This window comes from Leopardus geoffroyi, chromosome D3 (assembly GCF_018350155.1).
Source record: "Leopardus geoffroyi isolate Oge1 chromosome D3, O.geoffroyi_Oge1_pat1.0, whole genome shotgun sequence".
NCBI lineage: Eukaryota > Metazoa > Chordata > Mammalia > Carnivora > Felidae > Leopardus > Leopardus geoffroyi.
The window spans coordinates 26,573,453-26,600,523 of NC_059339.1; the positions used below are offsets into that span (position 1 = coordinate 26,573,453).

The following is a 27,071-nucleotide window of genomic DNA, read 5'->3' on the forward strand; positions in this document are numbered from 1 at the left end:
CTCCCTCCCAGGGCTGGGGAACATGTTAGCAACAGGCTCCAGAGGCTCCTCCTTCTCCTCATTCCCTCTCTGGAGGCCACATGCTGCCCCGGGAGAGACAGTGGTCTGAACTAAGCAACAATTCCTTAAAATGTCTCCACGTTTGGGGCTGCCTCGGGGGCTCAATTGGTTGAGTGTCCGACTTTGGCTCAGGTCATGATCTCACGGTTCATGGGTTTGAGCCCCACATCAGACTCTCTGCTGTTCTCACAGAGCCTGCTTGGGATCCTCTGTCTCCCTCTCTCTCTGCCCATCCCCTGCTCACTCTCTCTCTCAAAGATAAAATAAACATTAAAAAAAATGTCTCCACATTTGAATGAGGCCCTTCAGGACCTCTGAAAGTAGGTCTAGGAGTTTCCTGTGCAAATCCAAGTGCTTGATGGAACCCTTTCAGCTTTTATGTTCCAAAACAGGGGCAGCAAACTATGGCCTGCAATTCCAATCTGGCCTGTGCCTGTCTTTGTAAACAAAGTTTTATTGGAACACAACCACACATTCATTTATGTATTGTCTGTGTGGATGCTTTCAGGATTCAGAGGTTGAGAGAGAGTCTGTGGTGCACAAAGCTGAAAATATTTACCCTCTGGACCTTGGGGGAAAAAATTTACCGGTCCCTGTTCTAAAATCTTAGGGTTCTAAAATTCAGTAGCTTTTGGGAGTGAATAATTCTAAGAATGTATGACTTTCAATAGTTCATACTTTTATTAGGCTGAACCGTGTGAAATCAACTATAGTCAATCATTTTATATACAAATGGAAATTTTGTATGGCTCAACCTAATAAGATTTTACTATTATGTATGTCTAATGATTCAAGCTTCTACGAGTCCTAAGATTTTCTACCTTGAAGATTCTAAGGTCTTAGATACCATAGTATCTCTAGGATGCTATCATTCCAAATGCTAAGACTCCACAGGTCTAAATGTTGAGCAACCATGTTGTTAGGAAGTCATATCAGAGGAGAGGAAGGTTTGAAAGTTAACTTACAGGCATAAAAGAGCTTAGCTGTAAAACTTATTTTTCAAAAAATGCAGGGCGGTGGCGCCCTGTGGGAAAATGGATGAAATACAGAGACTAGATGACAATGTCGGTGTCCTTGCCATCCCAAGACCAGGGTGGCCCAAGGCACAAGTGGGGTTTAACCTAAAGGAGTTGACGGCTCAGTGAGGCTATCTTGAGCATGGCCTTGCACTTCTTGCTCCAAAACCAAGTCCCCCTCCTTCTGGCCATGAGAAGAGACATAAGTGGCCCAAAGAGGGAAATGGAAAGGAAGTGCATGTGGCCTGGCTGGCTTCACCCCGGGAAGAGGTCGAGGAGGAACCGCGAATAAGACTGGAACAAAGGGGGGCGCCTGGGTGGCGCAGTCGGTTAAGCGTCCGACTTCAGCCAGGTCACGATCTCGCGTCCGTGAGTTCGAGCCCCGCGTCGGGCTCTGGGCTGATGGCTCAGAGCCTGGAGCCTGTTTCCGATTCTGTGTCTCCCTCTCTCTCTGCCCCTCCCCCGTTCATGCTCTGTCTCTCTCTGTCCCCCAAAAAATAAATAAACGTTGAAAAAAAAAATTAAAAAAAAAAAAAGACTGGAACAAAGGGGAAGAATTCAGATTACATGCCAAAAGGTTATGCTGGTGCCAGATTATGCCTGCTGGCCACAAGTGGCTACTGAGTGTTTGATACGTGGCCCGTGCAAGTCAACAGCTGTGTCCTAATCGTATTTAATTTTAATTAACGTAAATTTAAATAGCTCCATGAGGCTGCTGGCTGACATATTTGGACACCACCTCTCTAGGGGACTCGCATACGTTCTAGTGAGATAGAAAAGAACCTGGGGGAGCCTTGCTGGCTCAGTTGATGGAGCATGGGACTCTTAATCTCAGGGCCATGAGTTCGAAGCCCCACACTGGGCACAGAGATTACTTTAAAAATAAAAACTAAAATAGAATAATCTAAACACTGGGGAAATCACTGTGCCTCACCTGTCCTGATTGCTGAAGTTATCACTCCAGAAGACAAAACTAGAGAAACCTGAAGCTTCTTAGAGCCCTTGGGGTCAAGGTGTTTATGCTTCTAACCCTCCAAGAGAGGTTATTATTCTATATTCTAAAGACTCAGCACTGAAAGGCACATGTGCCCGGGAAACCCTACTGATTACAACTGGCAGCCCCCAACCCCATTTTTTTTTAAATAGCAGGCTTTCAGTTTTGCATATGCAAATGTTTGATGGAGTCACTCAACCAGACAGCAGATATTTGAGCACCTACTGGGTGTGCGGTTAACTTTTGGACCCCCACAATGGAAGAGTCAAGAAGAAAGGGATGCCTAACAACAGGAAGTACACGGTTAGCTGGGCGGAAAGGTTAGAGAAGCAAAATAACCATATCACTAATACAGAGGCAGGAACCATAAGCTAAATAGGGTAGTCGACTGTGTGGTCAGGGTCTGGAGGGGGGGAAGCTCTGTCTGTCACCTCTCTCAGCCTCTGTCTCCCGATCTGTAATATAACCACGATGCAGTGTCTATATTAGGATTCCTTGTGTCTACGTGCACCACTGAGGGTCTTGTTAAAATGCGCAAAGGTGTGGCGTGGGGCCTGGGATTCTGCATTTCTGTAGCCATGACCGCTCATCTGTGAGCCACACTTTGAAAAGCAGGCAGTAGGTCCCAGGGGATTTGGGAGAAATAAATAATATAAGGCATAAAACATGCCTGGCATAAATGGCAAGCTGTTATATAAATAACAGTAGTTAAAAAAAAAACCAAGTAAATACAAACTATATACAACTCAACTTAAAATCAACCTCCAGCTAAAATCCATAATGGAAACCAACCGACCAACCAACCATGGGATCACAAATCAAGGTTCTTTTTATACTTTTTCTATGAAAAGGAGTCCCTTCCCCTGCTCTGGTTAAGTATGTCTTAACTATTAGCATCATCTCACAAAAGTCAGAATTCTCCCAAAGATCCCTTCTGAAAGCCATTCCGGTTAAAATGCAAACATAATTGTTAGGCTCGGAACAGTGCAGTGTCCTTGACTCTCAGTGTCTCATGGATGGCCTGACATTAACCCACAACCTACTGTTCACTCTCACAACAGAAGTGTGTATACAGACTGCTGATTTGTGTCCTTGGGGTTTTCCAGCTGAGGCAGTGCTCTATAATGAACATGGGGTAGGTAGGGACACTTATTATTTTTTGACCTTTAAAATGTGCCAAACACTTGTAAATCACCTGACTATGTTATAATACATTTTAAAGATGAGGAAACTGAGGCTCAGAAAAGACAGGTGGACTTGCCCTGGACACACAGTCTGGAAAGGCTGGAACCAGGATTTAAATCTTGCTCTGCAGTCTGTCTCCTATTCTATTTTTCCTTCCACTAGAGCTTAGAACAGGAGTCAACAAGGCACAGCCTGTGGTTTTGTTGGTTTGTTTTGTAAATAAAGTTTTATTGGAAGACACATGCCCATTTATTTGTGTATTGTTTATGGCTTCTTTCGCACAATAATGTGCAGCGTTTTGTGACAAATTGTATAGGCTGCAAAGTCTAAAATATTTACGCCCTGACCCTTTACAGAAAACATTTGCTGATCCCTGGTGAAAAGCATCCAATTGCTACCTGGGCACAACACAGGACGTTTGGGCAGGCTCTTGGGAAGAAGTGAAACCCATCTTATTTCCTGAGTTCCTTTCCTTTTGTTTGCTGAGAAGTGACATTAGGCTTCTTTTTTTTCTCCCCACCCACCAGCAATGAGCTCACAAAGGCTGGAGCCTAAAGGATTCCCCTTGAGTATTTGTTTATAAGCCTCTCTCCAGCAGGACGCTTTGTCTCCAAATTGCTGCCAAACTTAATAACAGCACCGACCACATCATCTCCCACCTAGCTCTGCTCCGCCACAAAGCTGGGTGGATGTCAGCTGTGGAGAACTGCAAATTGCCCAAACAAGGACAGTTGTAGCTTGTTTTTGCCTTTCTTTTTCTATTTGAAAACTTTTCGGGGAGGAAGATGAGAATGCCATTAGGGAAATGGATGTGTTGATTCTAATTATCTGAGCGGGTGGCAGAGGTGACTAGAGGCAGGATGGGCTCCGCGTCATTTACCTGGCATGCAGCCAAGGCAAGGCTGGGGAAAGGGCAGAATTCCAATGAAGCCAGTGCCCAGGACACTGAGCACAAATAAGGAGGCATCCACGAACCCACCCGTTACAAGGGAGGACAGCACACGGGGGACAAGATTCCCAGAATTGTCAAACTGGAAAAGATCCAACCACTTCTTCTATCTCTGCTCTGAAGCTCAGAGTTTGCCTGCTCTCAAAGGGGCTCTGAGGTGCTCTCTGCTCTGGGTCTGACTCTTGTGTTGATGATAATAGTGATGATGATGGTGGTGGTGGTGATGGTCATGCTAATAGTCATAGTGGTGATGATGGGGGTGGTGGTGGTGGTTATGGTAGTGGTCATGATGGTGATGATGATGATGATAATGGTGGTGGTCGTCATGATGGTGGTGATGATAATAATGGTGGTGGTGGTGGTAGTGTTCATGGTGGTGGTGTTGGTGGTGATGGTGGTGATGATGATGGTGGTGATGATAGGGGTGGTGGTGGTGGTGGTGGTTATGATAGTGGTCATGATGGTGGTGGTCATCATAATGGTGGTGATAATGATGGTGGTGGTGGTAGTGTTCATGGTGGTGGTGTTGGTGTTGATGATGGTGGTGATGATAGGGGTGGTGGTGGTGGTTATAGTGGTGGTCATGATGGTGATGATGATGATGATGGTGGTGGTCATCACGATGGTGGTGATGATAATAATGGTGGTGTTGGTGGTGATGGCGGTGATGATGGGGGTGGTGGTGGTTATGGTGGTGGTCATGATGGTGATGATGATGATGACGGTGGTGGTCGTCATAATGGTGGTGATGATAATAATGGAGGTATTGGTGGTGATGGTGGTGATGATGATGGCGGTGATGATGGGGGTGGTGGTGGTGGTTATGGTAGTGGTCGTGATGGTGATGATGATGCTGATGGTGGTGGTGAGCATGATGATGATGGTGGTGGTGGAGGTGATGAGGATCATGATGGTAATTAATGGTAATGATGGTGGCAGTGGTGATGTTGATGACGATGGGGGGATGGTATTAGTGGTAATGATGATGAGGTGATGGTGGGACGGAAAATGACAGTGAAGACGATGATTATGATGAAAATGATGGTGATGATGGTAACAGTGATGACGATTGCTATGGTCTGAATGTTTGTGTCCCCCCCACCCCAAATTTTTATGATGAAATCCTAACCCCCCAAGGTGAAGGTATTAGCAGGTGGGGCTTCAGGAGGTGATTAGGTCATGAGGGTGGAACCCTCATGAATGGAGTTAGTGCTTTAATGAAAGAGGCTCCAGGGGGCTCTCTAGCCCCTTCCACCATGTGAGGACACAACAAGAAGGTGCCAGCTACAAACTAGGAAGAGGGCCATTACTAAAACACGACCATGCTGATGCCTTGGTCTTGAACTTCCCAGCCTCCAGCACCGTCATCAGTAAATTTCTGTTGGCTAAACATCACCTAGTCTGTACTATTTTGTGATAGTAGGCCAAACGGACTAAGACAATGTTCATGATGATGATAGGTAAGTTTGCTTTGCACCAGCTACCATGACATGTTCTCATTAAATCTTCTCCACAATGTTGTGAGGGAATTGCAGCGATTATCCCCATTTTATAAGATGACAGAGACACAGAGAAGGTGAGTGTCGTGGCCAAAGTCACACAGGAGGGAAGTGAGGGAACAAAGATTTGCACCAAGGTCTCCTTACTTCCCTATCTCGCCCTTCTGTCAAGCTCTTTCTTCACTCAACGTGCATTTTTTTTTTTCATGCCTTGTATGCACCCAGCAATGTTCTAGGGCAACGGTAAGCACATTTTTTTTTCCTGGAAAGGGCCAGATAATAAGTATTTTAGATATCATGGACTAAGTGGTCCCTGTCACAGTCACCTCTGCCATTGCAGTTTGAAAGCAGCCATAGAATATACATAAATAGTTGTGACTATGTTCTAATAAAACTTTATTTACAAAAACAAACAAAAACACACAGAGGACAGGCCAGATTTGGCCCACGGACTGCAGTTTGCTGACCTCAGGTCTAGGTGATGGGATATCAAGCTGTGTTTTGTGGGTGTTGCCTCAGAGGCCAGGGGAAAAATGGGTGAAGCCTGATGGAGGGCTCTGCTTTGATTTCCGATAAATGTGCATTAACTATGGATTTAAAAGTGGGGGGTGGCTGCTTAAAAAAGACAACACGGTCCTCTCTGGATAACTCCTGGCTCTCTCTCAGGTGAGAGAAGCAAGAGGGTACCTCCCATCTCCCCAGAGATAAGGTGACACATCTGGAATCCACATCTGGAATCTGGGGTCGGTATAGAATCCACCTGGAATGCAGTGGAGAAAGGCAGGTAACTACAGGGGTTTTGTCGCCTGCAAAGGTAGGGATTTCTCCAGCACTGCAGCTGCTTAACCAGAGGTGGGCTTTCCACCGATCTGAGGCTGGAGGAGGCATCAGATGGGACGGAGGAGCCTACACAGCTTCAGGTTTGAGATTCTGTGACTCTGCACAGAGGTCTTGGGGTGTAGGGACGGGATCCTTCCAGGAGGAGGCTGCCACCGTGACCTGTGGGCTGTTTGAGACACACTCAAAGCCCACAGCTCCATGATCGCCCAATTCTAGCCTCACATACCATCCCAGCAACAAGGGCCTTAGAGGTGATCCAATCCATTTTACAGAGAGGGAGAAAATGAGTTCCACTCAAGGAAAGGCATGCCCCAGGTCCCACAGCCAGCACGAGGCAGAAGCGGGGCTCCAATCCAGGCCCCCTGGCTTCCAGGCAGGTTCCTCCCATTACAGAAGCCCCTCCTTCACGAAGATACGAAGGAGAATCAGGCTACCCGCTTCTGGCCTCCTCTCCCCTTTCTTTGATCCGTCCTACTTATGGGACCTCCCAGCTCCAGGAGTAACAGAAAAGAAGTAAAACAGGAGGGAAGTCAAGTGAAAGACAAGAGAATAAGTAGAGAAGAGAAAACATAAAAGGAACCTGGGCAGAGCAGAGGAAAGCCAGCCAGGGTCAAGATACACAGACACAGCCTCTGCAGTGGATATCTGAGGGCATCTCCTCTCTGGAACCCATTCCCAGGCCTTCTGGGTTTGCTTGGGGGAGGACTTCTTCCCCTACTTTCCATCTACATGGTTAGGATACGGCTGACTCCACCCCCGGATTCGGGCCTGGGCACGTCTCCCAGAACTCTCCGGCCAGAGACTGTGCCCTTTTGGCACTGGTGCTCGCTTTAGGGACGTGCATGAAATTCAAACCAGGCCAGTCAGAGTCAGTCAGATTCCATTTTTGGTCCTCCATCTAAGTTGTTGGGTGCAAAGCACTGTGTCTTATCACGGAGGTTGATTTGCTGATCAGTTTTTCAGCCTGACTGTTTGTTGCCCCTTGGGAAGGAAAAGCCTACCTGAGAACGGGGATGGAAGGAAGGGTTCAGCCCCTGGTATCCTGGTGGATATTTAAAAGCTGGCTCAATGGGGTTGGGAGAAGCCGAGGTTTGGAGCATTTGCCTATTTCCATGGTATAAATTCTCCTTCAACGGCTAACGTCAACCTACCAACCTGATACCCTTGAACACACTGTTAGGAAAGGATGTTCACAATTTGCTCTGGTCCCAACACAGTGCCTTCAAGCCTGTCAGTATCTTTTGTGTCCCTGCATTCCACTGGACCTGAAATCAGAGGTCACTAGACTTTTCCATTAGATGAACCGACACATTCCCTTTTGCTTACGCCAATTTGAATTTTGTCTGCCACTTACAACCAAAAGGGCCGTAATTTAGACCAGTTTGCTCACCTTTTCCTGTTACATTACACTGGCAGTTCCAAACCAGCCAATTCTCCCAGTAAAAACCATTTTCTTTCCCACTTCTTGGTCTGAGGTCTCCTGACTTCTCGTTGTTTAAGCTCAGCCACAATAAAAATGGGCGCCAGAAGGAGATGAATTACCCTTCCAACTAAGTCACAGTTTGGGAACGGATTCAGAACATCGAGTCTGATTTGGGGCCCCCTAGACTTCCCTGGGACCACTATCTTCTGGAGATGTCTAATCGTGCCACTGACGGTGCTTTCGATCGTGAAGATTAACCTTCCCGAGCCTCTCTGACATGCAATTAAGGGAAGCATAATCGCATCTAAACAATTTGAATTGGATCTATTTGAATAATTTAATGTACACCTGCAACATTCAATCAATATCTGCTCCCCCCTTGCCTTTTTAAAATAATTAACTTTGTAGAGTTAAGTTACTCTAATTTCCAGCAAGTCTGAAGTGACAAAAGTTCAACTGGTGAAGTCTCGGGGGACAAGATTAGTATCTGCTCTTCTGCTCACCATCTCAAGACTCCATGCATTATTTGTAATTGGTATTAGCAACTTTAAATTCTGATTAATTACAGGAGAGCCTGTTCTCGATGCAGAAACAAAGCCACAAGTCGGGGAATAATAAACCCAATTATTCCCAGGTTGGCTCTCCGTAATAGATTTTATTATCAAGATAGCTCATCTCAGAGGCAGACGCAAAGAAACCCATTTCATCAGACGATACCACCTCTTGAATGGAGACAAACACATTCACAGTTTGGGAGAAAGGCAGGTTGGAAGAATTCCGTCCCAGAAACGAGTCTGGGGCTATGGGCATGGGATCCCCTGTCCCCTTTAGGACCAAGTTTCTTTTGTAGAGAAACCTTTGTGGGGAGACAGACAGGAGCCTGCGGTGCCCAGAAGGGGGTAGTGATATAAATATCCACATTTTCCCCTGTCAGCTCACTGAGAATGCAGGAGGCCAGAATGGGTGGGGAGTGAAGCAGTGTGAACAGTGAGTTTATAAACGTGTTGGGTCATTTTGGATCACACTGAGATAACGGGGCTGTAATTAGGAGAGCTCTCTCCCCATCAGGAGAACCATAAAAGGTATTATTTATACCCTGCTCATGGCCCCAATGCCCTCCATATGGAATGCCTTTTTAAATACTTCAGTTCCCAGCCAAAATAATTCATCTTTATGCTCTAAGTTCATAGCCATTTGCGGGAGGAAAACATAGAGAGGTGTGTGTGTGTGTGTGTGTGTGTGTGTGTGTGTGTGTGTGTGTTTCTTAAACGAAACCCTTAACTCTGGGTGTGGTGAGTGCCTCCGGGCTGCATTCTCAACACAGGTTGGAAACATGGGTCCTTGGGTGACCAAGAAAAAAAAAGGCGAGAAAAAATGAGAACAAATGTGAAAACCAAGGCCCTCACCAGGTGTGGCCAGGTTCTCAGAAGACAGGAGGAAGTGGACAAGAGGGAGAGTAGGAGGGGCGGACGTGACAGGCAGAGTTAGGACATGGCGTGAACTGCTTGCTCTAGTCTTTCTGACCAGATGGGATCGATCGTACCCATTTGACACATGAGGCCAAAGAAGTCCTTCTTCTGATGGTGAAGTCCTACTTCTGATGGTGAAGTAGTTCCACTTTAAAAACAAAAAAAAGTGAATGTGGGGCACCTGGGTGGCTCAGTTGGTTAAGCATCCGATTCTTGATTTTGGTTCAGGTCATGATCTCATGGTTCATGGGATCAAGCCCTGCTTTAGGCTACGCACTGATAATGCGGAACCTGCTTGGGATTCTCTGTCTCCCTCTCTCTCTCTCTCTCTGCCCCTCCCCGGCTCTCTCTCTCTCTCAAAATAAATACATAAAAATTTTTAAAAATTGTCAGCGAATGATGAGATTTAAGAGCCTAGGACCCCAAACCTACAAATCCTCCTAACCCTGGCAACCCCACCCCAAGGAGACTCCAAGCCCCTGGCAACGGCTCCTATCAGCTTTCAAAGCTTATTGCTAAATGTTCAAGCACTTTGCAGGCCAGTTGTCAAACACAACTGCCATTAAAACACAATGAGTGTAAGTTTACAATCAAATAAATCATGAAGAACAAAAAAAAGGAACAGAGCCTCAAAATGCATTGCTTCCTAATAATTGCAGCAACATTTTACTCTTGGCCAATGATTTTGAAGTGTCTCATCTCTAGCCTGTGTGTAGGGCGCCTCCCCATTTCCGCGTTCAGTGACGTCATATTGTTGGCTTGAAGTCAGCTCTAGGGGGAGATTTGAAAACAATACCAGGATTCACCTGCTCTGGAGAGCTGGTTGTTAACACGCTTAGTAGCACATGACGGCTCCAAGCTTTTCTCCTGCCAGGGCCTCCCCAGATCCACACTCATCGCAACCTGCCGCTCACATCAGTGGGAACTCTTCTCCTAACAAGGGGTAGGGAAACCCCCCAGTTCAGAAGGGAGACAAGACCCTCACGGCTAGCCCATAATCTGTCTCAGGCCTCACATTCTTTCCCCTCCGCCACCCCAAAGGTGGAAAATATACCCCCAAGTCACACCAAATAAATAATTCATGGGCCATATATATAATTGATGCTGGATTTAACAAAAGGAGAGCCGTAAGTGGTTGCCCATTAACTATTAATGATTTTGCCCAGGCGGCTGACAAGCCAGGCTCAGTGAGGAGATCACACCCATGCTCCCATGTTTTATTTAAACATTATTAAAAGTACACAGTCTACAGCAATATCTTTCATTCCACCCAGAATTGGGTTGTGCTGTGAAGTTGCCACTGGGGCCAGGAAAAGTTGGGATTGGGTTTTCCTGGACTCCCTCCTGTCTTTTTCCTCCGAGGGTAGGGAGTTAAGCTGCTTCCTCCTCCTGCCCTGAATTCCTCTCCTTCTCCAGTATGTTTGTGACCTTGGGTACATCACATCACACCCCTAAACCTGTTTGGTCAGTGGGATCAATGAGTGGGGAGTTCATGAGCATTGCCTTCAGAGTTATTGTAAGGGTGATGTGAGGGCAATGATCTTAGTTGGGGGAACTGTTCCCAAGGGCACATTTGGCAATGTCTGGAGATATTTCTGATTGTGACGACTTGGGGTGGGGGATGCCACTGGCCTCTAGTGGATAGAGGCTGGGGAGGCACCTAAATATCCTACGAGGCACAAGAGAGTGCCCCCAAGAGACAGTTATCCAATCCCAAAAGTCAATGAAGCCTAGATGACAGAATCAAAACCAATATGACTTTTTATACCTCAGGGTTTTTTTTTAAATTTTTTAACATTTATTTATTATTGAGAGACAGAGAGAGACAAAGCATGAGCATGGGAGAGGCAGAGAGAGAAGGAGACACAGAATCTGGAAGAAGCTCCAGGCTCTGAGCCGTCAGCACAGAGCTGGATGCGGGGCTCGAATTCACAAATCCAGCCAGATCATGACCTGAGCTGAAGCCAGACGCTCAACTGACTGAGCCACCCAGGCGCCCCTCAGGTTTTTGTTTTCGTTTTTGTTTTTGTTTTTAACAAATATACTCGAATGAGTAAATACAATGTGTCTAAAACTTATTGAGTAGGAGAACGGTTTTGAGTTGGTCAGACCTGGGTTCAAATTCTGATTCTGTCATTGCTGGGAAGGTGACTTTGGACAAGGTGCTTCAGCTCTTGGCTCTTGTTCCTTTACTAGTAAAATAGGGATATTTTGCTCAAAAGGGAGGTTTAAATGAGAGAACTTGTGTAAGTGCTTAGCCCTGTGCCCAGCATACAGTGAGTGATGAACAATCAATAGCTCCCACCAACATCACGACCATCAACCATCATGGGCATGGGATGGGAGGGAGAGTCAGCAGATTTATGATAAAGTTTAAGTAGATGGAGAATCAGAGTCAGGGGAGGGGTAGGAGAAGAAAGGAGAAAGAAAACAGTGTGACATCTGCTAAGACTATCATTGTGCTATCATTGGACCCTTTTACATAAATCATATCATTTAAGCCTCACTGCCACCCAATGACATTGGCTGCATCATATCTCCCTTCCCCATTTTACAGGTGGGGAAACTGAGGTCCTGTAATGTTAACCTAGCTGCCCAAGCTCTCTGACTCCAATCCGGTTCTCTTTCCCACCTTGCAGCAAGCTGAAGGGTGTCTCCCCAAAACTCATATCCACTGGGAACCTCAGAGTGTGACCTCTTTGGAAACACATCTTTACAGATGTAATTAGTCAAGACGAGGTCATATGGGATTAGGGTGGGTCTTAAATCCAATGACTAGTGTTCTTTTTTTTGGAGTGTATTTAATTATTTGGAGAGGAAGAGAGAGAGAGAGAGAGAGAGAGAGAGAGAGAGAGAGAATATAAGCAGGGGAGGAGCAGAGGGAGAGGGAAAGAGACAGAATCTCAGGCAGGCTCTGTGATGCTGTGATGTCAGTGCACAGAGCTTGGTGCAGGGTTTGATCCCACGATGGTATGATCATGACCTGAGCTGAAATCAAGTGTTGGCTGCTTAACTGACCGAGCCACCCAGATGCCCCCCAATGGACTAGTGTTCTTATAAGAAGAGGAGAGGACATGGAGGGAGAGAGGAGAAGAAGGTCATGTGAACACAGAGGCAGAGGTTAATGTCATGTTGCCACGGCCAAAGAACACCCAGAGCTGCCAGAAATTGTAAGAGGAAGAAAGGATTCTCCCCTAACGCCTTCAGGGGGACTGCGACCCTGCTAACACCTTGATTTTAGACTCTGCCTCCAGAATGGTGAGATCATAAATTTCCACTGTTTTGAGACAACGGGTTTTGGGTAATTCGTTACAGAAGCTCTATGAAGCTAATACACACCCTTCTCCCCACACGAGTTAAAGCAATTATTTGAGGGAATGAGAAAGAGAGAGAGACGTAATGTGTCTGCCCTGTGCAGGTGGCAGACAGGTAGGAGCCAAAGAAGAGCGAGGGCAGCTGTAGAGGAGAGCAGGTTCAGGGTGGGAGGAAGGGATTTTGTGGCTGGCACTCAGATCAAGAAACAACACGACGTTGGGTCCTTTCATGCCGGAGTAGAACGCTCGAGGTGCTAAGAGGCAGATGACCAGAGGCAGAAGGATCTACAGAGGCTCTGGGAAGGAGCTGGGATTTGGTCCTGAAGCCAGTGGAGAGCTGTGGAAGATTTCTCAGCAAGAAGAGTAACCCAGTAAGACGTGTCCCTTCTGGAAAGATCTTCTGCAGGGATGAGTGAGGGTGGAGGGAAAGTGGGGAGACAAGTTGGAAGGTAACTGTGGAGCCCCAGACCAGAGGGAATGGGGCTTAAATAAAGACAGAGGAAGCAAGGACAGGACTGGAAGGGATGGATGTTTTTGTAAATAGCCAAGTAAATTAAAACAGCAGGCCTGGCCGCTAAACTGTGTGAGCCAGAGAGAGAGACAGGCCACTGGGATTTCTAGCGTGGGTCACTGGGGAAAGTAAGCAGAAGTCCAACCTATGTTTTTCCAGACCTGGGGAACTTTTGAAAAAGACCGTTGACTCAGGGGAAAGTTCAGGGTAAGAGTCAGGCCAAGGTGCTAGGGGGTAAGCCCAACAGGTGCGGCCTCCAAAACAGAAGCACGTGCCAAGCAGGCAGAGAGTAGGGCTCCCTGTCACCAGGAGCCTTTCCAGCTGCCCTTGACCTCCCTTGGTAACCCTGTCCTGGGGCTGAGGTGGTTTCCCCTGGGCTCTGTAACTATTGAAAAACAGCAGGACATAAATCCGCGGATGAGCTGTCTCATCGCTCCCATGACAAAGGGACTTGAATGATTTGGAGCCAGAATATTCTTTTTCTCCATAATGGCTGCTGGAGTCGCCAGAAATAGTACATTTACTAAAATTAATGGCAAAACCTCATTTTTCTTTTTTCCGGGAAGAGAAGTTCCATCGGCGGGGTAATTGATCCTGATCTGGACGTGCCGGTGTGCCAGCCAGGGGTGTAAATCATTCACGCGAAACAACTCACAGCCCTTTAAACCAACACCAACAGTGACAAATGGAGCAGGCTGGGACAGGCGGAAGGGAACACGAAAGGGAGATCCATCAACATCCTTCCCACTTCTCCCCAGGGCCCAGAAGGTGGGATCTTTTGGGGGGTGTCCCCCAGCAGAGCAGGATTTTTCAGCCAGATTGGGCTGAAAGGGCAGGGTTGTGTCACACCCATCCTACCTCTGTCACTCCCAACTCTGCAGCCCTGGACCAAGCCCCTCACATGTGTGCCCCTCCACCTTCTCCACCTGCTGGCCTTGACATGTACATGAAAAAAAGCCATGTCGGGGCGCCTGGGTGGCGCAGTCGGTTAAGCGTCCGACTTCAGCCAGGTCACGATCTCGCGGTCCGTGAGTTCGAGCCCCGCGTCAGGCTCTGGGCTGATGGCTCAGAGCCTGGAGCCTGTTTCCGATTCTGTGTCTCCCTCTCTCTCTGTCCCTCCCCCGTTCATGCTCTGTCTCTCTCTGTCCCAAAAATAAATAAACGTTGAAAAAAAAAAATTAAAAAAAAAAAAAAAAAAAAAAGCCATGTCTGCAAAGGGCCTAAGCACGGAATGTCCAGTGAAGGAATGAATGCACGTATGCTTGGTCTGGGGAGTTAGAAAAATTCATCCTAGGAGCACCTGAGTGGCTCAGTCGATTGAGTGTCTGACTTCGGCTCAGGTCACGATCTCATGGTTCGTGAGTTTGAGCCCCCCCCCCGCCCCCGCCCCACCAGGCTCTGCGCTGATAGCTCGGAGCCTGGAGCCTGTTTCAGACTCCGTGTCTCCCTCTCTCTCTGCCCCTCCCCCGCTCTCTCTCTCTCTCTCTCTCTCTCAAAAATAAAAATAAACATTAAAAATTTTTTTCAAAAAGTTAAAAAAAAAAAAAAAAGAAAATTCATTATATCTCTCCCAGGGAGATTTGAACTTAAAACATGGAAAGCGAAAGGAGCAGTGCTTTACTCAAAGGAATGGCTGGCAGTGACAGTGGCCATGGTGTCAGCCGGCCTTCTAAGAATCCCCCAAACCCCAGTGCACAGACACCTTGCTTTGCCTGTAAAAGCTCTGAGGGCCCATTACAGAGGGATACATGAGCTCCTTACGGGCAAAAGTGTGCCTTGTTCCCTACGGCCCATGCGAAAACCTAAGCGTACCTCTTGCATGAAGGAAAGAACCGGAACCGTGACTGCCTTGCAGGCTTTTGGTGAAGTTGGTTCGGCAACACAAGACGTGGAGCAGCCGTCCCCTCGTCTCACAGGGAGGGGACGGAGGAAGGCACGCGCACGAACCTGGAGAGGTGAGGTCATAGCCAAGAAGCCTGGGGACGCACCAGGACACCACACTGATGGGGCGGGGGGGGGGATTGGGGTGCTTAGCATCAGGGCGCCCCCCCCCCCCCCCAGATGCATTTGGTCGGCACTGTGAGTGTCTACAATGCAGAGGCTTTCAGATTCTCCGGGCTCCCCACCGAGGCCCACCCCCGTGCCACGCCCACAGTTGGTGCCACGCCCACAGTTGGTGCTGGATAGACAGATGTTGGTGAATAAATGGTAACAAGAAATTACGACATCCTCTCCTCGCCCAGTGGAAATATCCCAGGGCCCACAGGCAAGGAACGTATCTGAAGGCAAGTAGGTTAGTGAGTTTGGGACGTCCACTGTTAGGAAGAGTCTGCCAGCCTGACACTGTCCTTTGAGCCTTGCTAATCCACAGAGTCACGAAAGAAACAAGCTGTGTGGGGTCACGGTAAGAACACACTGGCTAAGCAGGAACACGCCCTCCTTTCCCAGGGTGGGTTGAAGGGTGGCCCCCGAGACCCTGAAAGCCTCCTAGAACCCGGCAATGTGACCTTATTTGGAAAAAGTCTCTTCGTAGACATAATTAAGGTAAGGATCTCAAGATAAAATCCACCTAGATTTAGGGATGAGCCCTAAAGCCAATTACAGGTGTCCTTAGAAGAAAAAAGGCAGAAGAATATTTGAGACACACATCCACGGAGAAGGCAAATACTGGAGAGATGTGGCCACAAGCCCAGGAATGCCTGGAGCCACGAGAATTTGGAAGGACAGAGAAGAATTCTCCTCCACAACCTTCAGTGGGAGTGTTGGTGCTGCTAATACTTTCATTTCAGGCCTTTGACTTTCGGGATGGTGCTAGAATAAACTCCTGTTGTTTGAAGCCACTGAGTTTTTGGTACTTTGCTAAGGCAGCCCCAGAAAATACACTGCCCAACCACAGACACACCAAAACAAAGAGCAGAATTCAGTCTTGGTAAATCTATGCAGCATCTTGCAATCGGAAAGCGGAGAACCATACAGGTCTCATTTCAGCAAACACACAAGCTTTGTGTTTTACAGTTTTTTGTTTGTTTGTTTTTATTTTGGTTCCTATATCGGGGGGTGGGGAGTGCACTATAATCTTTCCAGCATTTCAGGGCCTTTAAAGATCTTAAGCTGGGGTGCCTGGGTGGTTCAGCCGGTTAAGCATCCAAATTCGGCTCAGGTCATGATCTCACGGTTGGTGGGCTCGAGCCCCACATCAGGCTCATTGCTGTCAGCATGTTAGCGCAGAGCCTGGAGCCTGCTTCGGATTCTGTGTCTCCCTCTGTCTCTGCCCCTTCCCTGCTCTCATTCTCTCTGTGTCTCTTGTTCTCCCTCTCACTCCTTTCCCTCCTTCTCTTCTCACTTTCCTGTCTCTATCTTGTCCCTGGAAATGGGGATAGAGACAGGAAAGTCAGAAGAGAAGGAGGGAAAGGAGTGAGAGGGAGAACAGGAGAGCAGAGAGAAGGGGAAGACAGCCACTATCTGATCTGGCTGGCACGCCTGGGGGTCTGGCCAGTTAAAGAAGACATCAGAGAAGATGGGCTGGGATGGTCTCTCGCTTCCAGCCAGACATGGCAGGTGGGGAACTCAGCTGCATGAGAAACAGGGCTGGTGAATGAGGAAGTCATTCTGTCAACTGGAGGAAAGAGCCTTTCTCTCTCCCTGGCCATGGGAGGTGGGGAAACTGCCAGTTATGGGGCTTGGGGTTTGTCTGGGAACCTGGGTCTCTGTGCGGAGCCTCACCTCCCCCCACACAACAGCCTGCCTGATGGTTTGTCAAGGGCAAAGCTTATGAGAGTGACACCAGCCGTGGCAGGCAGTGGCCCGAGAAATATACTTGCTGCAGGCGGACAAGTGGGCGAGACCTGTCACAAAACCAGAATGGATGGGGCGGGAAGAGATAAAGACCGTGATTTAGGGACCTTCTGGCCAAGCCTTGGCAGGTGGTGGGTTGTCTCAGTGAAGGCTCTATGGTGGCAGGCAAAGGGGGTGCCAGATGTCTCCCGGGTCACAGAAGCAGAAACCTGGAGTTCTAGGGACATCAGACCTCATGGGGAAAAGGAGAAGCCAGCTCTCTGAGATGCTCTGTGATCCATGCAGGGAACCATTCTTAGAAAAATACAGTGCATGATGGGAGAAACCTTCCCATGGGGCAAAATACAAATTCTTACCTTTTTTTCCCCTTTTATCTCCCTATGAAATTTAGTAAAATGCCAAACTGTACATTTTATTTATTTTTATTTTTTTATTATTTTACTTTCTTCCTTTTTTTTTTTTTTTTTTTTGGTCAGGATAGGAGACAAATTTTTAAATCACACCAGGGAGCAGAGCACGGTTTAGTCAATAAGAACACAGACTACAGAGTTGGACAAGCCTGGGTTCGAATTCTTACTAGCGTGTGTGTAGCCTTGGGCAAGTGTATGTACCGCTCTGAGCCTCCATTTGGCGTGCTGCTGTCCCCTTGCCTCAGTTTCCCCAGCTGCTAAGTGGAGATAAGAATAGTACCTACCTGGAAGTACTTTTATCTTTGCTGTTGCTGTTATTAGCCCAGAAACAGCTCTGACAGTTCTTAGATGTGACATTAGACTAGTTATCTCACCCCTTTGGAGCCTCAGTTTCCTCATCTGTAAAATGGGGATAATAATTCTGACTTCACAGGGCTGTTATGAGGATTTTACGATATGGGTGTTAAGACGCGATGCAAGCTTGGCATTTAGTCATTGTTGATTCCTTCCTCTTCCCACGAGGCTTTCCTGCCTTTGGAGTGGAACGCGCGCGAGGCAGGAAAAGAAAGACTGGAATCTGACGTGTACACGTGCTGGGCGGCCCATCCAGCAGCAGTGAATGCCATTGGCCCACTTGGGGCCGCCCCCAGGCTCTGCAGCCAATAGCAGCGTGGATCCTCTGCCCGGCTCCTTCCGGTGTCTCCCTGCTTCCCAAAGGCCCAGACCTGCCCCAGGGGGCTCCGGTTCAGCAGGCAGCGGGCACGCCTGCGCCAGAAACCCTCCATCGCAGGAAAGCCAGCGTTGGGCACTCACCAGCTCCATGCACCTGCGGCTGGCCTCCGCCTCCCGCCGCACCAGCTCTTCCATGTCCGCCTTCAGCTCCTCCAGGCGCCGCTGGTAATACTGGCTGCTCTCCCGCTGCTGGGACTCAGACTTGGCCGCCTGCGTGAGCTCCTCGCCCATCTTGATCAGGCTGTCCCGAAGCCGGATCACCAGGACCTGGAGACAGGTGGTGTGGAGAGCACACATGCACCATGGAGTTAGAGGCCAGGCGCCCGAGACAGGGGGCTCCGGCAAGAGAAATCCTTTGCTGAGTCTCCTTGTCCTTGTATAAGGTAATCAGGACGACAATCCCCAGTTCTGATACCGAAACAAAGAATTTATTTTAAAAACCTAGCAAACGAGGGGCGCCTGGGTGGCTCAGCTGGTTGAGTGACGGACTCTTGATTTTCGGCTCGGGTCATGGGATTCTTTCTCCCTCTCCTGCTTGTGCTCTCTCTCTCTCAAAATAAATAAATAAACTTAAAAAAAAAACCTAGCAAATGATAATTGCTATTCAGAGAGGCAGCCTAGCATACAGCTGAGCACCCTGGCTTTGAATATGCCCTAGGTTCAATCCCCCAACTGCCTCTTCCTGGCTGTGTGACCTTAGGCAGGTTATTTAACCTCTTTAAGAGACAGAGATGATGACAGTATTTATGTCCTAGGGATCATGTCAGACTTGAAAACGTTAAGTTCTGCAGAAGGCTTAGTTCAGTGCCTGGCACATAGAACATTCTAGATAAGAGCTGGGGATTATTTAAAAAATTTTTTTAATGTTTATTTATTTTTGAAGGAGAGAGAGACAGAGTGTGAGTGGGGGAGGGGCAGAAAGAGAGGGAGACACAGAATCCAAAGCGGGTTCCAGGCTCTGAGGTGTCAGCACAGAGCCTGACACGGGGCTCGAACTCACGGACCGCGAGATAATGACCTGAGCCGAAGTCGGAAGCTTAACCGACTGAGCCACCCAGGCGCCCCAAAAGTTGGGAATTATTACTATTTACAGCAGCCCCCATCATTTTACGAAAATGTGCAGTGGGGAGAACACTACGCTGGGAAATCAAAACCCCTTCCCCAGTATGGATTTTGGTCTCCCAATTTGTAAAGTGAGGAGGTTTTGGTCAGATAAGGTCCTTTGAGCCTCAGCTCTAATGTTTTATGGCATTTTTCCCTTTCCAGGGGGAAAAGCCAAGAGGACACAATGAAAAAATAGAGAGAAAAGAGTTGTGGGCATCACCAGTGCTACAGAAAACAAACCCAAGTGCTGTTTTGCAGAATTCATTAGTTGGCCAACATGCCTGCAGCCAATCGATTCTGATGGGCAAATACTCTAGTGTTGACCTAAAAGGGAGCCCACATGAATATTTCAGGTCCTTGAGCAAGACGCTGAGCCCCTCTCCAGATCTGAGACTGAATCATGGTTTAGAAGAAAAGCATTACAATTCAATTGCCCTTTGCCTTTCAAATGGAGTTTGGTAACAATTTCAAAGGGTGGGGGGGGGGGGGTGTTAAAAGGAAGAAGAATAGTTCTCAAAAGGTGTCCCCGAGGCCTGGAATTCTACTAAATTCAAGTCACAACAGCAGAGGGGAAAGGGAATTTGGATATGGAATCTGCCACATAAAGGGTTTTTTAAAATCATAGTTTTATTTTATTTTCTGCTATCGCTTGACTATGCTAGATTCAAGCAAACGGATATAGCCTGACATTATATAAACTTAAAGTGTAGTAGATCAAAGTTCCATGGTGATCTGCAGAGACAGTTATGCCTCGAGGGATCCCTTGAGCAGCTCCGGGAAGCTCTGAGGGTCAAGGCAAAGAAGGATCTTTCTCCATTCTTCATATATCTCACACAGCCTTCTTAGAGACAAAGTGCCCAACGGGGGATTGGAAGAATGGCTCAAAGTGAGGAACGCAGCCTCAGCCTCGCATTTCTAGATGGACCATCGTCCGGTGGCTAAGCCAGCTGACTGCGGAGAAATTACAGTCTGGGACCAGGGGAGAGTGATGATCCCCGGTCCATCTACTCCTGTCACTGACACTAAACGGCTTTATCTTGAATAGATCCCTCGACCTCTCTGCCGACACCTTGTAGTTCATTCGGTGAGGCCTATCCTACCTTCCCTACGGGGCTGCGGCGGACATCCAGGGGAGTGGCTAATGACAAACAACTTTGACAGTGGTGACGTCCATGTCGCTGGCCTGCAGAGCTAAATGTGAATGTTGTCACTGAATCTCACCCCAGCCCATCCACGTCTTACCTGCCCTGCTCAAGGTCCAGCATCAATGTCACCTCCTCCTGGAGGCCTCCCTGATTCCTCAGCTTGAAAAGACCTCCTTGCCCCCCAAACCTCACAGCCCTCTGTCCATATTATGGGTATTTATGAACCTATTTTACTCACATCTCCTACAAAACTCCATGTTTCTGAAAAGCAGAATCTGCTTTGTACATCTGTCTTTCATGTGCCTAAAACAGAGCCTGGTACACGCTAGGCGCAAAATAAATTTCTGCTCAAAGTGAGTGTTGGGCGCATAAGTGCATGAGTGGTCAGATGGGGACAGGCAGAACGGGATCGATGGATAAAAACACGGACAGAGGGGTCAAGGTCTGAAGAAAGGGAAAGAACAGAAAAGAGAAGAAATCATGGAGAAAGGAAGGAAGAAAAGACATAAGGAGGGTGATGGATGGACTGATGGCATATGGACATGGATGGAGATACATAGAGGTGGGTAGGCTGGATGGATAGTTATCTGTGGGACAGTGTGGTTGAAGGAAGGCAGAAAGGAGGGAATGGGGGAAGCAACACGGATGAGAGACGGGTGAGGAATGTGTATCCAGAGAAAGGCATGAGTGGATGGAGGGACGGTCAGAGGACGGACGGAGCTTACACGAAAGCCCCACGGCTCCAGGCACGAGCAATATTTACATGTCCACGCATACCTCAAATCTCTTAATCTGCACTTTCTGGAACTCCGTCCTGTTCTCCAGGTCACAGATGACTGCCTCCTGCCTGCTGACAATGGCTCGATCCACGGTGGACTGTTCCAGGTACTCGATGCGCATCTGGGCCACCTGCAGCTGGGAACGAGCCCAAAAGATCCATTGGCCACCTGCTGGCCCTGAGTCCCAGAATGGAGACATATGCCGGACTCAGCCCCAGGCCCATTGCCACGGCCTCCTTCCTGGCTCTGGTGATACGTGTTAAAGACACAAGTGCCAACTGCCGATCCCCTCATGCCAGACCCTGCCCCTGCGTCTCAGATGCTGGAGGTGATGTTTCCTGTGTCTTCCACGTCCAACACAAGACTCAGTCAGTGCTTTGCTTACCTCCTTTCCCTGCTCTGCTAAGGGGGCAAAGCCAGTGTGTGAGCCGCGAGCTTCAGCACCCAAGGACGCAACCAAAAGTGGGCTTGGGAGCCAAGCATTTATACCAGACTTCAAAGCCAGGCTCTGCCACTCTCCAGCCGGATGCACCTGGGCAGGCTGGGTCCCTTCCATGAGCTCATTCTTTCTTTCTTTTTCTTTTTCTTTTTTTCCTTTCTTTCTTTCTTTCCTTTTTTTGTCTGAGGATTGAAGGCGATTAGCGCCTGGTATATGATTAATACCCAACAGATGTCTACTGCTGCTATTATTTTTGTGGTATTTGGTATTACTCATCCCCATGGACATTTGCTTGAGGTTCTGTCATTTCGACAGAAACTCTAAGCAGGCACAGGCGACAGACCTTAGAAGCGCTTTGAGAATCCCATGGATGATAGCAGCCCTAGCTAATGAGTGAAATTCAGGGGTGTTTGGAGGAAATATGGCTTCAAAGGAAGATTTCACAAAGGACAATGGTCCTGTCTTGCACAGACCATCCCTTTCCCCTTGGAACCATTTCTCAGAGGGGGAAACTCTTGCACTGAATGGCTGATGAGTTTCACAGCACAGGGCGTCTTTGGATGCCACACTGGCATGAGCAAAAGTCAGCGTGTGTGTGTGTGTGTGTGTGTGTGTGTCTGCTGGGAACGTTCTCAACTCCTTTGGTGCACAACCGAAGTTGAGTGAATGGATGAATGAATGAGTGAGTGACAGTTTCCGGGATCCAAACTGGGAGGTCCCAGAGGGAACCCTTCCTTTCGTCTCTGCACTGTGGCGGCTCTGAGCACATACTTGTTCTTGAAGTTTCTGTTTCTCCTTCTTGGCTTCCTCCAGCTGCAGCTGTAGGTCTTGGATCTGCCCAATGTCAGTAGCAGACTGGTGAGACAAAAAAAAAAATGTCACCTTGAGGCTTTGCGTGGAAACTACTGCTGGAAATCCCTTCTCCCCACCCCCAGATGTCTAAGACTCTCAGAACCTGTGACACAATGGCTCGTTCCAGAAAGTTACTGCTCACATCCTTCCGACATTGTTCGTCTCAATGTGCGCTGAGTCACTCCCGTTATATAAGCCGATGGCTTTGGTCAACTGCCGGCATGCTGTTCTATACCCTTGAGAGCCCAGACAGAAATGGGCTGGCCACAGCGGTAGGGCCAGATACTGAGGGAAGAGAACTCTTGCGTGTCAAGTGACTGGGATTCTAGACTTGGCCTTGCCCTCTCTGCACCTCAGTATCCCCATCTATAAAATGGGCTGATAGTCTCTGCTTAGCTCCTCCACGTAGGGTTTGTTCAGAGATTAAATGCGGTGGAGACTATAAAGATCTTGAAAAAAAAAAATAGAACCAAACTGTTAAGCATGATTATCTCCGAAGAGAGGGATTCCAGGGGGAAGGCAGACCCCTCACTTTCTATTTCCTGCATGTTATGTATTATGTAAATTATTTATAATGCGCATAGGAGTACACTGCTTTTGTAACTGATCAAATGAAGAAATTTCCCTTCTGACTCCAAATAGGTGTGATTCACAAAGGTAGAAGATGGCATAGGCTATATTGGTGATGGCTGTTTTAATGTTGATGAAATATATCAGTGGTTATTCCTTGTTTAGCAGAAATTCCCATGGATCCCATCTTGGTAGGATGCACCTGAAGCCTGGTAGGCACTGTACCATGGGTCCCCTCTGGGGTACAATGTGGGGATGATGCTCATTACTCCTGGAGGGGCTATCTTCCCCATTATGCAGATCAGAAATCTGCCAGGGATGCCCTCACTCATCTGTCAGCTCCACCCCCAAGCCTCTGCCGTGCCCCAGCCTGCCACTATGCCTCCTGATTGCCTCCTGGGTCCATCCCTTGCCCATGTCCACTCTGCCTCCCCAGTACAAGCCAGCCACAGTCTTCATTCATTCACCAGCTGTTTACTGGGTGCCCTATTCCACACCAGGCACTCTTTCTAGACTCTGGGATCCAGCATAGGACAAGACAAGTGCATCCAGGGGTGGCATCCTGGCTGATCCTCTCTCTCCTGCTCGTGCCCCTGAAAAAACTTGCCAATGATTCCCATCACACAGAGAGTAAAATCCAAACTCATCTCGGCCCACAAGCCCCTGCTCTGCTGGCCTTGTCAAACTCATCTTGCACCACACTCCCCTCGCTGGCCTCCTGCCAGGCTCTCAAATGCACCATCCCAGCCCTTTGCATGTGCTGTTCCTTCTGCCTGGAACATTTCCCACAGCCCTCACTATCCCATTCAACCTCACTGACTCCTGTTCCTCATTTGGATCTCCATCTGAGGGCCACCTCCTCAGGGAAGGCTTCCCTGACCTCTAACCTCAGTCAGGAGTCCCAGAACCATGTTCATTTCCTTTCTGGACTGTCAGCTCAGTTTGCAAACATTCCCTCTGTTCTGGGTGATTATGTGAGAAGGTCTGCCCAGCTCATGAAACTGGGAGCCACGTGCACGCAGGAATGGGATGTGCTTTTGCCCAACATGGCATCCTTGGCATTTGACATGGTACCTAACACATGATGGGGGCACAGTAAATATTAGATAAATGAACGGATATCTCAATAGATGTATGGAGTGGTAGATGAATAGATGGAAGGGTGAATGGATAGGTAGATGGGTGATGAATGGGTAAGTGGGTGGAGGGAGGGATGGATGGATGGATAGAGGGACAGGTGAGTGGCTGGGTGGGTGCGTGGACAGATGGGCGGGTAGATGGGTGGATGGGTAGATGGGTGGATAAAATGAGGATAGGTGGATGGGTGATGAATGGGTAAGTGGGTGGAGAGATGGATGGATGGATGGATGGATGGACAGATGGATGGGTGGATGATGGATGGATTGATGGATGGATGGATGGATGGATGGATAGATGGATGGATGAATGGATGGATGGAGGGATGGATAGGTGAGTGGCTGGCTGGATGGGTGGATGGATGGATGGATTGATGGATGGATGGGTGGATGGATGGATGGACAGATGGATGGATGGAGGGATGGATAGGTGAGTGGCTGGATGGATGGGTGGATGGATGCATCAATGAGTGGGTAAATGGGTGGGTGGGTGGGTGGATGGATGGATGGATGGATTTTTAGATGGATGGATGGATGGATTAATGGCTGGCTGGCTGGATGGATGGATGCATGGTTGGATGAGTGGCTGGATGGATGGATGGATGATGGATGGATTGATGGATGGATGGGTGGATGGATGGATGGAGGGAGGGATGGAGGGATGGATAGGTGAGTAGCTGGATGGATGGGTAAATGGGTGGATGGTAGACGGGTGGATAAAAATTGGGGATAAGTGGATGAGTGGACCAATGAGCAGAAGAATGGTGGATGGATGAATATTTTGATGGATATATAAAAAGGGCATGCGGGTGGGTGAATGTGTAGATAGGTGTATAAATAAATCAAAACTTTTCTTGGTGGAGATGTCTTCCAATAATGCATGCCCATCTGAGGGTGACATCCTCCTCCATCAGGACCCTACAAAATTTCACAATCCCTATTTATCCTTGTGGCATTTACCCCTCCAAGGTCCTCAGACCAGAGAGGAGGGGCCCAACCACATCCCCCTGGCAATATCTCCCGCCTCCCCGGCCCAAGGCCACCAAGCCTCCTTCCACTTTCCGTCGCTACCTGAGCAATGAGGTCCTTGTGCTTCTGCATGAGGTCGTTCAGGTCGTCCTGGTCCTCATCGAGGCGCTTCAGCAGGTCAGCCCTCTCAAACTGCAGCCGGGATAGCTGCTCATCCACCTGGCGGGAGGCAGGACGGTGGTGGGGTGGAGGTAGAAGGGTGGGCGGGAGGGCGACAGCAGGGGCCCGACGAGGAGCAAAGTGCGGGGGCTCACCTGTGCGTGCATCAGAGGAGTGACCGTCTACCTGAGAGGCTGGCCGTGGGGGTGTCAGTGACAGCTCTGGGTGTGTGTGCGTGCATGTGCATGTGCAACAGGGCAGTGTGTGTCTATGTGGACAGACGTGTGTCCATGTAAGCCCACACGGGATTACATGTTATGTCCATTTTATTTTTTATTTTTTATTTTTTATTTTTTTTTTAATTTTTTTTTTTAACCTTTATTTATTTTTGAGACAGAGAGAGACAGAGCATGAATGGGGGAGGGTCAGAGAGAGGGAGACGCAGAATCTGAAACAGGCTCCAGGCTCTGAGCTGTCAGCACAGAGCCCGATGCGGGGCTCGAACTCACGGGCTGTGAGATCGTGACCTGAGCCGAAGTCGGCCGCTTAACCGACTGAGCCACCCAGGCGCCCCTGTTATGTCCATTTTAAATGCGCCTGGGACACATGTGTGAGTGCAAACCGCTGTAATCTCCGCGAGAACCGGGACTTTGTTCTGTTCACAGAGACATCCCCAGCACTCGGCCTGCATACAGCAGGTGCTCTGTAAATAGATAATTGGGCGGATGGATAAAATTAGATGCATATTTTACCTATGAGGGCATTTATTTTGTGTGCATGTCCGGCGATTTTGTAGGTGAGTGTGTACATTCGTGTGTGTGTGTGTGTGTGTGTGTGTGCATGTGAATGTTTGTGGTAAGTTCCCCTTAAAGGGTCCAACAGGGATCTGGAGACAAGCTTTTGCCTATAAATCTGTGGCTATACCTAAACTTCGGGATTTTAGATGCGGAGTAAAAATTTAAGTCAACCTTGTACACCCAGACAGGGGACTTAGAAATGCGCACCCAATTTTCACCCATATATTAGATTCATAATATATGTTCATTTCCCCCATTCAGTGGTGAGCACATAATAGGTTCATAATAGATGGCTGGGTACCTTAGAGGAGTGAGCCTAAGAGGGCCCATGAGGGATGTCCTTGTCTCCATGTGTAAGAATGAATATGCAGTAACCCAACCGTAATGCCCAAGTCCCCTGTTATGATGGTGCGCACACAGTAGGGCTACAACAGGTGCCTGGGACCACTCACGTGGCGAGCACACTATGGGCACACCACAGACAGTTTTGTCCCCAGTCAGGGTACTGAGCAAACAGTAGGCTCACAACGAATGCATCCCCACAGTGCTGAGCACACAGTAGGTCTACAACAAGTTTCCTTGACTACCTTTGGGGAGATGAACACACAGTTGATCCTCACATATGCCCTTATAGCTTTATAGTGCTCAGCTCATAATAGGATGCCCGCACTCTCAGAGTGTTGACCCAGCAAGTCTGCAATAAATGCCCTCGGCCCCTCTGGTAGTGCTGAGTACACAGTGGTCCCATGCTAGTTCCCAGAGCCCTATGCTGGCCCCAGGTCCCCGCAACTCTAGGAAGGGGCAGGTACCAGGCTTTTATTCCGGGTCATGTTCTCCAGCTCGCTGTGCATACTCTCCAGGTCCGCAGTCAGCGCCTTCTGGGTCTTCAAAGCATCCTCACACTTGGCTTCACTCTGCTCCAGC

General features: G+C 48.4%; 1 protein-coding gene across 3 annotated transcripts in view; it reads right to left on the reverse strand.

Annotated features, from left to right (window-relative positions):
* Positions 1-27,071, reverse strand: part of MYO18B (myosin XVIIIB) — a 259,923-nt gene that overhangs the window by 54,451 nt on the left and 178,401 nt on the right. For all 3 annotated transcript variants that reach the window (XM_045459579.1, XM_045459578.1, XM_045459580.1), the window contains 5 exons: positions 26,957-27,070; positions 25,294-25,410; positions 22,436-22,519; positions 21,224-21,361; positions 18,279-18,464 (listed from right to left, as the gene is read on the reverse strand). In XM_045459579.1, coding sequence (XP_045315535.1) covers positions 18,279-18,464; positions 21,224-21,361; positions 22,436-22,519; positions 25,294-25,410; positions 26,957-27,070 — 639 coding nt within the window. The remainder of the gene's footprint in view (positions 1-18,278; positions 18,465-21,223; positions 21,362-22,435; positions 22,520-25,293; positions 25,411-26,956; position 27,071) is intronic.